The sequence below is a fragment of the Strix uralensis genome, chromosome 19 (assembly GCF_047716275.1).
Source record: "Strix uralensis isolate ZFMK-TIS-50842 chromosome 19, bStrUra1, whole genome shotgun sequence".
Classification (NCBI taxonomy): domain Eukaryota; kingdom Metazoa; phylum Chordata; class Aves; order Strigiformes; family Strigidae; genus Strix; species Strix uralensis.
Genome location: NC_133990.1, coordinates 13,485,487 through 13,499,896, shown reverse-complemented (window position 1 = coordinate 13,499,896; position 14,410 = coordinate 13,485,487). Strand labels below are relative to the sequence as shown.

General features: G+C 45.1%; 1 protein-coding gene across 1 annotated transcript in view; it reads left to right on the top strand.

The window, feature by feature from the left end:
- Positions 1–2,671: 2,671 nt before the first annotated feature.
- The window catches only part of CACNG4 (calcium voltage-gated channel auxiliary subunit gamma 4), a 43,801-nt gene continuing 32,062 nt past the window's right edge, over positions 2,672–14,410 (top strand). Inside the window, exon 1 of the mRNA XM_074889372.1 lies at positions 2,672–2,957. Within this exon, the coding sequence (XP_074745473.1) occupies positions 2,735–2,957 (223 nt within the window). The 5' untranslated portion in view covers positions 2,672–2,734. The remainder of the gene's footprint in view (positions 2,958–14,410) is intronic.

Here is a 14,410-nt window from a genome sequence, read left to right as displayed (position 1 = left end):
AAATGATCAGGCACGGGATTTCGTTTAAAGCTTTGAACAATAACTTCAAGGAATCAAACCAATTCTGTTTCAAGTTTCTGTTTCTCCAGTGTGAAAAACATTTCTGAATTTGGACACTCGCCCTTGCACAGTGTCATTTGGGGCGGGGGGCTAAATTACAGGGAGAAGCTGTGGGGCTCTCTCTTCTCATCGTCGTGAGCTTCTGTCTCTGGTTTGAGCTTGCAACAATTGGGTCTTAATTCTGATTGAGGACGGAGGATGCTACTGCAGTGCAAAACACCCTGCCAAGGCTGCTCTACTGCTACATTCAATGGCAGTATTATAAGGCTGTATCATAAGCAAAGTCTGCAATCAAAGGTTACATGATGGGCAACCTTTACTACATGTAGTGGGTCAGATAGCTTTTGCATTTAAGAAAAGACTACATGCTTTTTTGCTATTGAAGAGCATAAGCACTTCTGCCTTCCTTCCGCCACGAATGGAGATTATTCAATGGTTGGATTTAATGAATTCAAAATCCTTAGAAAATCACTAGAGCCAGACATCAATGTAAAATACTCCACCAGCTTTCAGTAGTGGAATATAATATTAGCTCTCCCACAATCTACTTCATGCATTTCAAAAGAATAGAGAACATTTTTAAACTAAAGAAGATAGCTTGGGCAGAAAATGATTGTCTGCCTTGGATGCTTCTCTGTAACCCTTTAGGAGCCTGAGTTATTTCTCACAGGGCAGTAGAAACAGAAGCAGTCATTTTCTTTGCAAAAATGCAGGGGGAGGAAGAGGAGCAAGAGATTTAATTAATAAATTCTGTTAATGTACCTTGCACAATCAATAGGGTTGGGTTGCCGCAGGGCTGGTGGCTCTGAGCCCATGGAAAACCCTGCAGTGGTGTGTCCCCTTCCTGCTGGCAGAGGCTGCTGAGAGTCCCCCAGACCCACCACCATTCATCGTGTCCCTCCTCGCACCTCTGGACTGGGAGCACTCGAGGAGGATATTTCTGTGCCGAGTGGGACCCCTGCCCTGGTTCCAGCCCACCCAGCCCTTCCCCTGCTCCTTGCTGTGGAGAGCCAGCCATAAGCAGCTCTCTCAGGCAGTACAGTAATACAAATAAATAATATTAATTAAGGCTCGATAGGTTTAAAAAGCTATGGAAATAGCTTCTCTCCTGCTGTTTCAGTATCTCATTTTCCCACTCTGTCCAAACCCCCAAAGCCCAGAGGTACAAACATATATTTTAAATGAGAAGTTTGTTGAACCTCATTAAACTTAAATGCTCGATCCAGTTTTTCTGAACGAGGCTTCACTCTGCTTTTGAGTTTACCTGACTTCATTCTTCTATCCCTAATGGAGACATTCATTTAGAAGGTGATTTTGCAAAGGCACCGATAGACCTACAAACTACAACTGAAAAGCAAAGCATAATTTACATGCTTAAACCAAGCATCTAACTTTGGAGCTCTTCTATGCTCACAGGCTTCATGTCTGAGCAATTTGCCGAGGTCTCTGTGAAATGAAGACCAGCTTTTAATTTGTATTTGCTTTTTTGCTTTCCCAGTTTTTATGAAAAGTACGAGCAGCTGAAAAGCATCTCTGCGTTGGTATGCTGAGCGGTGGAGTCACACAAGCACCTGCAGCCATCCACGCACTGCTCGGGAAGAGCGCTGTATTTCTCGAGGTTTGTAGCTCTTGTCCTCCCACTCCCTAATTCATATACATAAAACTGGTGGTGTGCTGCCACGTTCCCTCCACACAAATGCATTAGCTGATCAGGAAGGCTTCCCATTCATCTGGCTTGTCACTCGGATGAGGTGGAGGCAGGACTGGCTTGTCAACTCGCAGTGATGGGAGTCAGGGGTGGAAGGCAGGGTAACACGATAAAAAATGGTGTAGATATTTCTCCCCTTGGTTTTCCGAAGGGAAATATTTTCAGGTGCTGGATTCTCTGCATCCCCTTCCAAAGAGGAGAAAACCAGCAACCCAAATACTTGCCTACAACCTCCTTGCGTAACTATTCGCAGAGTGAGGCTGCGGGAGGAAATCGTGGCTAAACCCCCCCGTTTGCCCGGCTGCAGCTCCCCGACGAGGCGGCCGCTCTCCCTGGGGCCGCAGCACTTCGTCCCCACCGCTCCGGGCACCTTTCTACGGTGATTCCCCGGGCAGCGGGCGGAGGGTGCGCGTAACCCACCCGCGCCACGGCCGTCAGGGTGCAGAGCCCTGCACCCACCGGGTGGGCAGCACCCTCCCGACCTCCAGCCCAGCTCCGGCCGTGGCGGAGCCGTGGGGGGATCGCGGGCCGGACTCGCCCACGCTCGCCCCTTCCTTGCCCCGAGGAGGTGCCACTTCGGACGGGGCACCGCGCTCCCGCCGCCACCACCAAAGGAGCCGAGCGATGCTGCGGGTCGGGAGCTGCGGGCCGGGGCGGCAGCACGTCGAGGGGCGACCGGGTAGTCCCCGTCCCCCCCCCTCCACCCCCCCACACCATTCCCGGGCGGCCCCTCCCTCCCTGCCGGGGCGGGGCGGCGGAGCCCGGCCCCGCGGCGGCGGCGAGCGGCTGCCCCCCCCATCCCTCCCCTTCCCCTCCCCTCCCATCCTCTCCCCTCCCGCCCCCCCCCCCCACCCCCGCCGCCGCCTCCGCCCCCCGCCCCGTGACTCGGCTCCCTCCCGCGGGCGGCGGCGGCTGCCGGGCGGTGTCGTGCGGCCCCCCGCGCCCGTGCGGGGACTATGAAGCACCATGGTGTGGTGTGACCGTGGCGTCCAGATGCTGCTGACCACGGTAGGCGCTTTCGCCGCCTTCAGCCTCATGGCCATCGCCATCGGCACCGACTACTGGCTCTACTCCAGCGCCCACATCTGCAACGGCACCAACATCACGGCGGACGAGGCGCAGGGGCCGCCGCGGCGGGCGCGGGGCGATCTCACGCACTCGGGGCTCTGGAGGATCTGCTGCCTCGAAGGTACCGGGGGGGCCGCGCCGCGGGCAGGGAGGGGAAGAAGCAACTTCCCGGGGGGGACCCGGCTGCGCGCCCGGAGCCGCCGGGCAGAGCCCAGCCGGAGCCGCGCCGCTGCCTCGGACACGGCCGAGGAGGAGGATGGCGTTACCGTGGCAACCGGCATCTCCGAGATTGCCATGGGAACCGGGCGGCGGGATGCGGAGCTCTGCCCGGGGGAGCTCTGCCCAGGGGGGCGACCTCGCTCCGCGGCTCCCCCCCCCCTTCGCCTCACTCCCGCCGCCTCCCCGGTACTTCAGGGCTTTTGGGGGGGCTCCTGGCGGGTTCGGGGCTTTTTGGTCCTTTGGGGCGCATCTGAGCCCTGCAGGCTTCGAGGCTGGGGACCCCCCGGGGCTTTGGCCTCAGGGGCCTTGGGGCTCAGCCACAGCTCTCGGGCAGGACAGCGGAAAGCCAAGTTCCTCCCCTCTACCCTCAGACAGAGATGCTGGGAACCTGGGCGAAGATGTTGCTACTGTTCAAGTGCTTTAGTGTGGACTCGGGGTTATTTAATACAACCCAAGGGTCGGGCTGGATAATATTAACAAATAAAAAGATACGTGTTTTAGTGGCTGAGGCAGGACACCCCGTTGCCCGCAGAGGCCAAACATGTGGCTCCCTCTCTAAAAATGGAGTTGTAGAGAAGGCGCGGTGGGTAACTACCGGGACAAAGAACCACATGGGTGTTTGAAGGATTTGGCATTGCAGATCGGAAAGCCCAGATGGGAAACAACATCTGTCAGGCGAGCGCGCGGAGCTCGGACCGTGGGAAACCAGCACATCCCCAGGAAAGGGACACGCCGCGGGCAGGCGCTGGCAGTGGGGGCCAGGGCCACGGTGGCCCTGAACCCCTCACCCACTGGGTCCATTCCCACCACACAAACAGCTAACAGAGCCTCCGTGATGCTGGATAAAAGGGAGAGAGCGTAGAGGAAAGCTGTTGACTTTTGCCGAGCTGCTTTGTGGCTCGTGGGGGTGGGGGTACGCTCGAGTCTTTCTTCCCACAGTAATGCGCTTGGCATATCGGCTGCAGTGCACCTCATTCCATCAGCACAACTTAGCACACATGAACTTTACAAACCTGGTTTCCAGGTTTATTCTAACTGACAGACAGCTCAGCCCAGACGAGCCCAGCTATAGTTCAGAGTCTGTATTCAGAGGGTTTTTTCTCCCCAGAAAGGGCTGTGCCATGGTAGAAGCACCTCATCCTCACGTCTGTTCTCATCTTTTCCTTTTGCTAACAATTTAAGGCTCCAGTGTGACATCATTATTTTCTTAAAATATCAGATTTGCTAGCTAATAGTAGTATGCATACGTAGAATAGCTGTAGGACAAGAAAATATTTTTAGACAATAGAGAAAGTATTACTGAAATGTGAAGGTTTATGGGTAATAATAATGCTTGACTTTATGACTCCTACAGGAAATCTAACTCTAGATATGGGCTTTTATGACAGCTGGAAAATGAGGGCTTGCATCTGAGAGCTCCTGAGTTTGCTTGAGAGATGCTGAGCATCCTCCACTTGAACCGAATCTTGTGATCTTCACTGAGCTTGTTCTAGTGTCTTCAGACTCTGTTTTCCACAGAAAATAAGTTTGTTTGCATCTTGCAGGAGTTGCTGAGCTTGCTCTGCTAGACTGGGCCTGTCATCTCTGAGAGAAATCCCTGAGTTTCCCAAAGTCAGGATTTCTGTGTGGTCTTCCAGGAATCTCATTCATAGAAATGAAGTGCAGCTTTGGCTGGAAGTCGTGGAATTTTTGCCTTGTTTTCAACTGGGCTTAAGTCAGAACTTTATTTTTAAAAAAAGAAGTCAGTGAAGTCATGAGAAATGGGCAGCGTTGCAAACAGTGCCCAGTACTGCTGGCTGATCTTCGGTCTCATTGCACCAGTGGGGCAGCGCCTGTGCCTTCCTGAGCACGTTTTATTTGCAAGGGTATTTGCTGAAAAACTGCACCCAGCAGTTGTGTGCAAGTGGACCTTGAATCCTTATCAATTCAAGGGGCAAAAAAGCATTTCATGGGACCCATCTATCCAACAGCAATTGAGCTTTTCTGCTCAAAATTCAAGTGCTCTTAATCGAATTACAAAGTTACAAATTTTAAAGTTGTCAAATATGTGCTAAGAATGGACAATTTGAGAAAGCTGTCATCTGTTCACAGATATGAGGAACAGAGACTACATTCTCTCCTACATTTTCAGTATGTTCTGTCTTTGTAAGATAAAATCTATAGATACATTAAAGTATTCATATTTTAAACCATATCATGGGACTTTGATTTCACCATGGAAAGGTTCCTTTGTTTCATAATATAATAAAACCATTTTTAGAAGCTGATTTAAAACAACACCCCCTTGATTGTTTCAGAGCATCACGCCTTCGGAGTGGATGGGTCTTTTAGTAAAATCAACATAACAGTTGCAACTCTGAGGAGATACACAGCAAGAAAATAATTTCAGTTATAGATTTTTATATGTGATTAAATGGTCTGGCTTCAAACCTATTTTTAGAACTCTTTTTGTGTTTTGGAGTAATAATTATAAAAACCTACTTAATTTATTTTAATGGTTTTAAGCACCATTTCGCTCTTATCTCAAAAAGACAAACCTGAGAGGCAAATGTGCAAAAGCTGAAAATACTTTAAACGGCCTCTCAGATTGCTTTTGACATGAATAAAGCATTTTGTGGAGTAAATTTCAGGTCAGTTGAAACTTTCCATTTAAAATGTTTCTCAACTATATCCATAAAACAACCTGTATTCTGGATTTTGAACCATCACCTGTTCAGTATCCCCAATTCTCAAGATTTCAAACAAAATTGTTGAAACAGAATGGAGAAGAATAACCTTCTGATCAAATTATTAGGTGTTCCTCAATGTTTTCCTGTTTTTCTTCTTTGAGACAACATTTTACAACAAATTAGCATTGTAATGGTAACTGGAGTGATACAGTTTAGGGATCCAGCATATTGTCTTTGTTTAGAGCTGCAGTTGTCTTGGGGATGAAGTCATGTTTCAGTACTAGTAGTTGATACTACTATGGAGCTTAGTCACTCATGAAGTAGCGTTAATGATACATCAGTCAAATTCTTGCCTGTATAATCCCGATTTTGTTCTTTTAGCATGTTTGTCAAAGGTGGAGGTAGGAGGCTCATTGAGTGGATTTTAAATAATAGCAGTATTTTTACATGGATTTTAAAAACTTCTATCCAAGATAATTGCCTTAGGTAGGAAACTGTTTAAAACAATTCTTGGTCTGCATGTGCGTATAGCAGAAGTGGATGTGATTCGACTGGGCCTCTGCAGTAAAATGGCCCAGGGACCCCCTGGAAAAGCTGGGGTTTGGTTTTCTGCAGCCACGGCATCTACGATAACTGCACTTTTGACAGCTAAAGTTAAACTGTCACTGGAGTAAGAAGTTTTTGATGAAGCCCCCATGCAGCCATACACACCTGAAATCTGCACACCAACCCACAAACTAATAATAAGAACAAATCAGCCCCATTTCAAGTGGCTGCTCTTACGTCCCGTGTCCACACTCGAGCTATGGTAGTTGTCACAAGCTGTGGGTCCCTGTCAAGACGGTGCAGAACAGAGTCTTGGAAACACAGCAAATGCTGTGTCTTATGAACAATCATTTCATGGTCAAGCTAACCTGAGAGAGAAGAGGTTAAACCACCATTATTCTTCCAGCAGCCCCTATTCCTATAGTAAATGTGCAGCACAACTATGTAAGCCTTGCACAGTCTTACTTAAAAGCAGGATCTGCTGTTAAAATATTTGCCTAGAAAAAAAAATATTTTAAAAACACCACTTTATCCACTGAAACTGCTTATCTTGGTGAACAATCGTGCTGAAGTTAATAGGACAGCTTACAATAGAGAGCTCTGCAGGCTCTCTGACATCAAGATATGAAATCAAGTAATGTACTTGTAATTTAAATTTATTCAAAGAGTATTTTATTAAACACTTCAGTATATGAATCTCTTTGAACCCATTGTGTCTACTGCTTTTAGTATTCCCTGTTTGCCATTTACTTTTCGAGTGGTGCAATTGGTTATTTAATTCACATGGAACCATGCGTCCTTCCTGACTGGGTGGTTGGAACATTTATAATTGGGAGGAAGGATCGAGTAAATCATTTATGACTTAAAAACTTGCACAAACGCACATTTGCACAATTATTTGTGAGTCTTCCGGCTTGGATGAATGCGCACAAACATGGGAACTGCAGCGTGCGCATGCGCTGCTTCCATGGATACTCTTGAAAACAAAATAAAAATGCTTATACAAATGTTTGAGGCAAGCAAATAAAGGAAGGCTGCTATCCATCAATACTGCAAATTCACGGCTTATCCAAAAAGAATGAATATTCTTTAGTATTCTCAAAGCAGAGCTATGAAGTCCTAGCACCACCACGATTTGCAATAAACTAAATACAATGCAGACTTTATATTCAGATGCTATTGCTGAAGTTTTATTTGTCGAAGAGCAAACGTTACATCACTTCAGTATCAGACATGACCTGCCTTGGAGGTTGTATCCACAGGCACGTTAAGAGATGGTTGGTCTTCTCGGTCTTTACAGGCATGTGAGCCTGTATTCACACTAAGAGAGAAGGGAGCTGCAAATGGAGAATGCACAAATGGGTGTCTCTGCTATGAAAAACTTGCCCTGTCTGTGTTGTAGTCTCTTTCTAGGACAACATATATGTATTTTGTACGTGCATTATAGGTCCTGAAGAGTGATCTGTTATCCATGAATCTTTCAAAACAAATGTAAACAGTTTTCTGAGATTCAGTCCATGTTTTCATTCTTTCTTTCCATACATCCTGCTCATACCATCTCCGTTTCCTTGGTAAAACACGTGCTGCTGAGAAAGTGTCTGTGCTGCACTCACTGTTTCTAAAAGCAATTCTTAGAGCTCCAGTGTCACCTTTGTAACAGTGTTTGAAGCAGTGCAGTTTTGCCAGCAACTGATAGAGTGATTTTTGACAGCCTTTTTAGGTTAATTTTTTTCAAGAGCATTCCTTTTGCTAGAGAGAGTTTCTGAATTTGGAGCGATCTTTAGGGATGGAGAGTTCAATCTCTTCAAAACATTGTCCATAGCATAACATATTTTAAAATACTGAGAAATTTTGTTCTGGAGAAACGGTCAGCAGAAGATGGTTTAAGGCATTACCTATTCTCTTCTCAAATAAAAAAAGCACGAAACTCCTAAATGCACCTCTGAACATTTGGAACAGAGGGTCTCAAATGACCATATTGATGTAACAAAACATCCATTCTTCCTGAGACGCTCTATGAAACAGGGATCTGAAAGCTAATTGCCTGAATATATGTCGCTTTCATGAATTAATTTGCTTTCTTGAACTCGATCTGCTATATAGCCAGTAGGGAGCTATCAGGCTACACGAAGGTTTTCGGTTTTTCTCCGTGGCTCTCAGCATGTCAGATATCCCAGTGCAAAACTTAGAACCCAAAGACTTTCTGTGCATTAACGATACTCCCCGAAGGCTGTAAACCAATGAAAGCACATTTGTAATCCAGCTGTAAAACTTCTTCCTCTGTGCAAGATGTAATGAGGATAATATTAATCTTACCTAGGTTTCAGAAATGTTTTGTGAAGAGTCAAGGAAGCACTGGCTTTAGTGCTTCTAGCACATAGAATACCTGTGGCTGTGTTGTGCTATAGTTACTTTTTTATTCTGTATATAATTATACTGCATATTGTAGGTGGTTGACAGATGGCATGTGTGGTAGTATCTGTCAGAGCCATAGTAAGTCATTTTGGGGTTCGTGGGGACCTTTGCAGTGTAATATAATGGTGGTCTTTGGCCTTCTTCCAGCAGCCATTACCTTTAGCTGATGTTCAAGGCCAGGTTGGACAGGGCTTTGAGCAACCTGGTCTAGTGGAAGGTGTCCCTGCCCATGGCAGGGGGGCTGGAACTAGATGGTCTTTAAGGTGTCTTCCAACCCAAAGCATTCTGTGATTCTGCCATGGGCTTTTATTACTCTTTTTAGATACTGGCAGGAGCTCATTGCACCTCATCAGGGCTTACCCTGCCTTCTGGCAGCTCTACTAACCCTCACCAGTGTAAACTGGTAAAACAGGCAAATATGACGATGTATTTTTTTGTTCCTGTGAAATTTCAACACAGTAATTATTTGTCCAGTGGCTCCTGTCCTATTCACTGGGTCACTCTGCATTACTTCTGCCCTGCTGTCCAACCTGTAGCTTTGCTCAGAGTCTTGACAGGTACAAAACACATGAACCTCCTTAGAAAGCTGGGGGAGAAGGGGAGTATATCTGATATCTCCATTCTGTAGCCTTGTGCATCTTTACAGAAACAGAAAAAAAGAAAAAATATTAGGAGGAGAGGCTAGTGCTTTCATCGCATTTTTAATTCTTTTGAAGAGGTATGAGTACTTAGGTACTGAGTGTAATTTGAAGTCTGTTACTAATACCTCTCAGCACCCAGATATTTAGTTGGTGTCTGTGTGGTTTGTGTGTCAAAGAGCCGAGCAGTGATTTCTGTATCCCCAAACTGGAAATGGAGAGGGAGGAGGAGGATGTGTGGGCTTGTAGGTCTGGGCTTCGCTAGGTTTCCTGCCTGGTTTGGGGCCAGTTACTTTATCTTTCTGCCCCTGACTAGGAGGGATAACTGTGCTTCCTTCCCACCCACTTTCCTCTCATACTAATAATAAAAGAGAAAACAAGATGTGGAGAAACTGGGACATGGCAACTGGGCTGCCCAGCTCAGATAAGGTGCATGAACACTACTTTAACTGGGTTTGAAGCATTTTGCTTGCAACGTATGTTTTATACATGCAATATTTTGTGTTTAAGCATGTCTTCCTTGAGGGACAGGATTAAGTCTGATTCTCCACCTACGTAAATTTAACTGCTTTCTAGGAAGGCGGTGGAATTATGCCAATATGAAGCCAATGTAAGAAGGGATCATAGATCTGTCCCTTCAGTTGGACCTTTTCCTGCTGGTCCTTCTTTTCTGAGCCAAGACTCATCTCAGGAAATAAATCATACTATCAAACTGAAAACCTGGTGCTTCTTCCAAACATTACTTTGTGCTTCTCTACATTTTAGATTTCTGTTTACTGGTATTTATTATGTCGCAGACTTATGGTTCAGCATCCAAATTCTTACCGACAGATGGCAAGGCAGGATGCACAGGAGTAGTAAAATAAACAGGATAAATGCACAACTGCCCGTATGTCTGAGAGGCTGATACACATTTATGACTTCAGAACAAAAGGATGTTTTCAGTAGACAGCTCCAGTGCTGTGCAGGGCTTCTTGCTATTTTCTGCCTTGCCCTAAAGTATCTCACTTCTTCAGCATATTTTGATCAGTAAAATTACAGTATATTTTGTCCTCTCTCTTCTATTCCCAGATAGTTGTTTCCTTTAGTTATTTGTCTCCACTCTCAAAGTACATCAGTTCACTTTACCTTCAAAATTTTAGAGTGGAAGGTGGCTCTTTCCTGGGCTCCAGCTCATATTTTTTCTTTCAGAGCGGTTGTTCTGGCTATTTTGAGGGGCACACAGAGGTGCTGGGAACCACAGCAACATTGGAGATGGTGACTTTCTCTGTACTGGGATTTATTATAATATTAATGATAAGTGGCCTCTCTAATATCTCAAAATAGCAAGCCTCAGGGCAAGCTGCCTGCAGGATGGATAGCCCAGCCTAGGCTGACTTTAGCTAGATTTCCCATCAAATCTGGGGGCATTTTTGCCAGTTGTTGCATGTGTGTGTCAAATGCAGTGAAAGTGTTGAAGCAGTTCTTGATTTAGCCTGGCAGATAGTCCAGCCCCTCTTTCTCCTCCTTCTTGTGGCATCCTGTCATCTTAACATCTTTGTTCTCATTCTCTTTTTGCATCTCCTCGCTGAAATGTTATAACTTCCCTTCTGCTAAAAAGATACCTTCTAAATCAGCTTTTCAATGATGGTGTGAGAGTCTTTCTTTAGAGAACTGGTAGATACTGTCCCAGGTAGAAATTTAGGATTTTAAATCTCTCTTATTAACTCTCAAGCATCTCTGTGCCGTCCTGCCAATGAAAAATGTATAATCTTGTATTTGTCAAAAGGTACGAGGTTTGTTTTCTCTACCTGTTTTACTTTGTTTCCCATGTGTTTATCCAGGCTCCTGCTTACTTTACAAATAGCACTGTAAGTTCTTCTTCAATAGAATTGAGTCATTTTTTGTCAAATGTTATATGCAAAAGAATGCTAGATTATAAACATGCGGTCGCAGTATGGAGAAATGGATGAAGGGAGAGTGCGTTATGGAATTACAGTATTTCCTGTGCAGATTGCCAGGCCCTGATACGAATTAACCTCTTTTATTGTTCTTTTTCAAGCATTCCGCCTTTTAATTGCTGTTTTGGAATTGTGCCACTTAGTTATGCCCTTTGAATGCTTCTCACTTAGCCAGTCCCGTTAGCTTGATAATGCCAAATATTTCAAAGATATTCAGAAGCGACAAGCATCCCCTGTTTGAGTGGGAGAGGTACCCAGTTCAGCAAGGAATTACCACCCTTGTTTAGCTGCCAGGTTTTTTTTTTTCAGATTTAGTTAATAACCATTTTTAAGTCACTGCCAATTCTCTGCTGGAGGTTTTAGATCAGTTTTCTCCCATTTATACATTTTAAATAATGCAATTTTCTGTAGAATATGGATGACTGAAAATTTTCTCCTGCCCAAATACATAGCATTCAATAATGTTAGGATTGTTATTGTATCTTCCTTGCATCCCAGAGGCATAGTTTATCTATTGTTGCTGCAAGGCATTAAAAAGGAACCATGACATGTCGCAATTATGACTTGAAATAGGATCTTGCTAGAGGTACATTGCCTAAATATAATCAAATCTAAAATACAACTTATTGCATATACCTATCCTAGAGCTGTGCATATCTATCTCATGGCTCACTGAATATCAGTGATGGCTATTAGCAAGACACTGGATAATTCTGTTGTAAGAATTGCCATGCTGTTGGTTTTTTTAAAGCTCAGCCCCCAGCATTCAGCTGCCCACAAGCAAATGAAATAGCAAACTCTTAACGCTGGAAGACCTTGTGGCTATTTAGACTGAGTTTTCAAGGGTAGCCAGATATGAAGGTTAGTAATATCCCTTTGTATATGACTCACTAATGGCAATAGTGGGCTTTAATCATCTTTGTCCAGTGGATCTTCCAAACTCAGGTAAACCATAGCAATGCTCCTTTACATACTTGCATACATTTTAATGCAAAATTGGCTAGAGTTGGGTTTTTTGTGTGTTACTTCGTTTTTAGCAAGCTGATGAAACAGCAAGTTGCATTATGTCACATCACATTTTTATCCACATGGATCATGAACAGGGTCGAAGCCCTCAGATTCACTGAACAGAGCTCTGTTGCTTGAGCCAGTGGAGTAAATAGCCCAAAATAGATTGTTATTCTCCAGATATGCCTCTGCTGGTGGTGGGCAGGTTATTTGTTGGCAATTGTGAACTGCCAGAACTTCAGTAACTTGGTTTCCAGTGCCAATTGCAGAGGGAGAGCCCCAGACTCTTCATCATTTCCTCCCAAATTTAGCATCCCCTGGACCCGCTCTGCCACCTGACATACACCCAGCTGACAGTGGTTTATTCTGTACAATTAGAGCTCAGCAACATTATTAATGATTTCAATTGGGTTTTATTAGGGGAACTGTTGGAAAACATCGGTATCAAGCAATGCTATCCTAGACATGATAAAATATCAATTAATAAATCAGGGAGCTAAGTAACAGTTTGAAAATGGCTTCTCAAAACTAGCGTTGCTAACCCTAACCAGTTGGGTGTTTATCCTCATCCTCCTGCCAGCAGGCAGCAGAGTGTCAGTTATTTGCCATTACAGCAATTTTGGGTTCGCCAGTGTGCTCTTCCCAGATAGACCAACCTCTTCCAGACGGACGGGTAGGACGCAGACCAAAAGCCCCTCTATATTTATGCGTGCGCTGAATCCAAGCCAATAAACCTGGCAAGAGGCTGAGTTTCTTGGCTCAGGCTTTGTGCTGCTTGGATCTGCCCACCCTGCATTTGGATCAGAGCTGGTCCACGTCCCCCCCCGCTGCGAAAACACATTTTTGTCTGTCAACAAAAGATGCTCCGAGATGATGAGCAGTCTTTTCAAGGGCTGTGGTTTATGAACTTTAACCATATTTCCAGTGGTTTGTCTTTGAACCTCATGTTGCACTGAGAGTCAACAGGATTTAATTTTTTAAGTTACTTAGGTGCTTCCAAAAATATTTATCCAAGACTGTGTCACTATCTGCTAATCACGAGAGTAAACATCCTGTGGTTTTCCTCAGTAGACTGAAGGTTTGCCTCAGAAGTTGGTAAGCGTTTCTCCTTTGCTCTGCATGCTTTCCTGTCCTCTTGTCCTTGCCTTTAGTGCTGGCAAATGCAGACGGTTTTGGAGATGCTTTGGGATCCTTAAAGATGCAAGACCTGAAATAAAACATGCAGTATTTGGGAATAACGCTAGGGCTAGACTCACAAGTATCACTTCTAATTATAGCCATTCGAACAATTCATTTGCAGTGTCCCGCTACGGTAGTGCTTATTAAAATAGAATTCTCTTTATAGTTTGGTAGCAAATTAAGAGGGGAAAAACATAGCTGTCCCATTCCATCTGATGTCTTTGAAAGAGCTTTACCCTCATAACTTGCTTTCTAGGGATATTCCCCTTGTTTTCACTTGTACTCCTGGTCTGACTTTTAATGACTTACCTTGTGTCTCTCGGTAGCCAATTCCCAGTGACCTTTTTCCTCATTTTATTTTAATTTCCGTATATAAATGGCAGCATTCTAGCTGGAGACAGCCTTTGGACACAGCAGCAAAACCCCATAGAGAAGGAAAAAGAGGCCAGAAATTTTCCACCTGAATTCCAAGTCTTACCCAGGGCTCCGGCCATGCAAAGAGCCAACACGCTCGGCTGCAGGATCAGAGGAGCACTCACACGCAGAAGCTGGACGAAGGCAAGTGGTTCAGGATCAGGGCCAGACCTGAGCAGCCAGGACCTCACGTTGGCATCTCCAGACATCAGCGCTGGATGTGGCTACTCCCACAGGTTATCCCTTTTTCTGGCATGACGGCTCTGCCCCGGGAGGGCTGAGCAAGTGGTTGCAGCTGGCCAGAATATGGGTACGCAGTTCCTAATGCTGATTTTATAGCATTAATGTGCACTTGTTTTGGTGGCCAACTGGCACTGTGTTCAGCCTAAAATGTGTGTGTAAGCCCTGTATTAAAAGAGGCATAAGAATTAGCGTGTATCAAACATGTCATTAGACACGTGCCTGGTAGACATAATGTAGGATAATGAACATGATCACAAGAATAAATTAATAACTGAAAATATTTTTTATACGTATGCACACTTA